The following is an 855-nucleotide window of genomic DNA, read 5'->3' as shown; positions in this document are numbered from 1 at the left end:
GGGGGGTGATTGTTGGGAGCTGCCCTGAGCCAGGGCTGAATGAGAGGACAGTCAGGGGCCCAGGGTGAGCCTGCGAGCTGGCAGGGTGAGGAGGACCAGGAAGAGTTCTTACTTTTAAAGGCTTTCCCTCCATGCTTCTGCCCCAACGGACCCAGTTGCCACAGGCCTCCGGGCGAGGAGGGTGGGGGAGGGGTTTCACGCTCCTTGAACGGGGAGGGGCAGGGTCCCGTCGGAACGGCCCATGGGAGTCTCGCGCGCGGAGAGTTCAAGCTACAAGCCGCCACACTAGATGCCCTTCTGTCTCCCCATCCCTGGCCGCATAGCCGCACGGGGCATGGACTCCCCGCGCATCCTGGCTGATTCTCACTCCAGACCCTACCGGCAACTTCAGGCAGAAACACCGGTCCAAGTACCCCTGAGAGTGCGGTCCCTTGACCGACGGGAGGGGCATGGGTTCGGCCTGGGGACCCTGGCGGGAGGAGAAGGAGGGAGCGGCGCCTGGCTTGCCCGGGAGGTGGCCGACGACGCAAGCACTCGCACACCCTTCTCGCGTTCCCGCGGCTCCACGCCCGCAGCCGTGCAGACTGTTTCCGTTTATTGATGCGGGCTTTGAGGCACAGTCGTGAGGTGTTGTGAGGGACAGGCCCGGCCGGGACAGCGAGACAGAAAGCCGTGGGAGTCTGGAAATGGATGAAGTGACAGGGCCAGGAGCAGGGGGTGGCAGACAAGCAGCCCATGGCCTCCTCCCCAGGTTTCGGTCCGGTCGGTCGAGAGAGGGCTCTTTGGTCAGACAAGCAGAGCATGCCGGGGTGAGAGGGCCAGAACGAAGCCCTTTGAGAGGCCGGGGCCGGTGTC

The 855-nt window shown here is 64.9% G+C and overlaps 1 protein-coding gene across 1 annotated transcript in view; it reads right to left on the bottom strand.

Moving 5' to 3' along the window:
- LOC104987250 (potassium channel subfamily K member 4-like) overlaps positions 1 to 855 on the bottom strand; it is a 9,882-nt gene that overhangs the window by 2,864 nt on the left and 6,163 nt on the right. Inside the window, exons 7-8 of the mRNA XM_010838092.1 lie at positions 543 to 680; positions 380 to 469 (exon numbers count right to left, since the gene is read on the bottom strand). Coding sequence (XP_010836394.1) covers positions 380 to 469; positions 543 to 680 — 228 coding nt within the window. The remainder of the gene's footprint in view (positions 1 to 379; positions 470 to 542; positions 681 to 855) is intronic.

The sequence above is a fragment of the Bison bison genome, unplaced genomic scaffold (genome assembly GCF_000754665.1).
Source record: "Bison bison bison isolate TAMUID 2011002044 unplaced genomic scaffold, Bison_UMD1.0 scf7180017864089, whole genome shotgun sequence".
NCBI lineage: Eukaryota > Metazoa > Chordata > Mammalia > Artiodactyla > Bovidae > Bison > Bison bison.
This window is presented reverse-complemented; position numbering and strand designations above follow the sequence as displayed.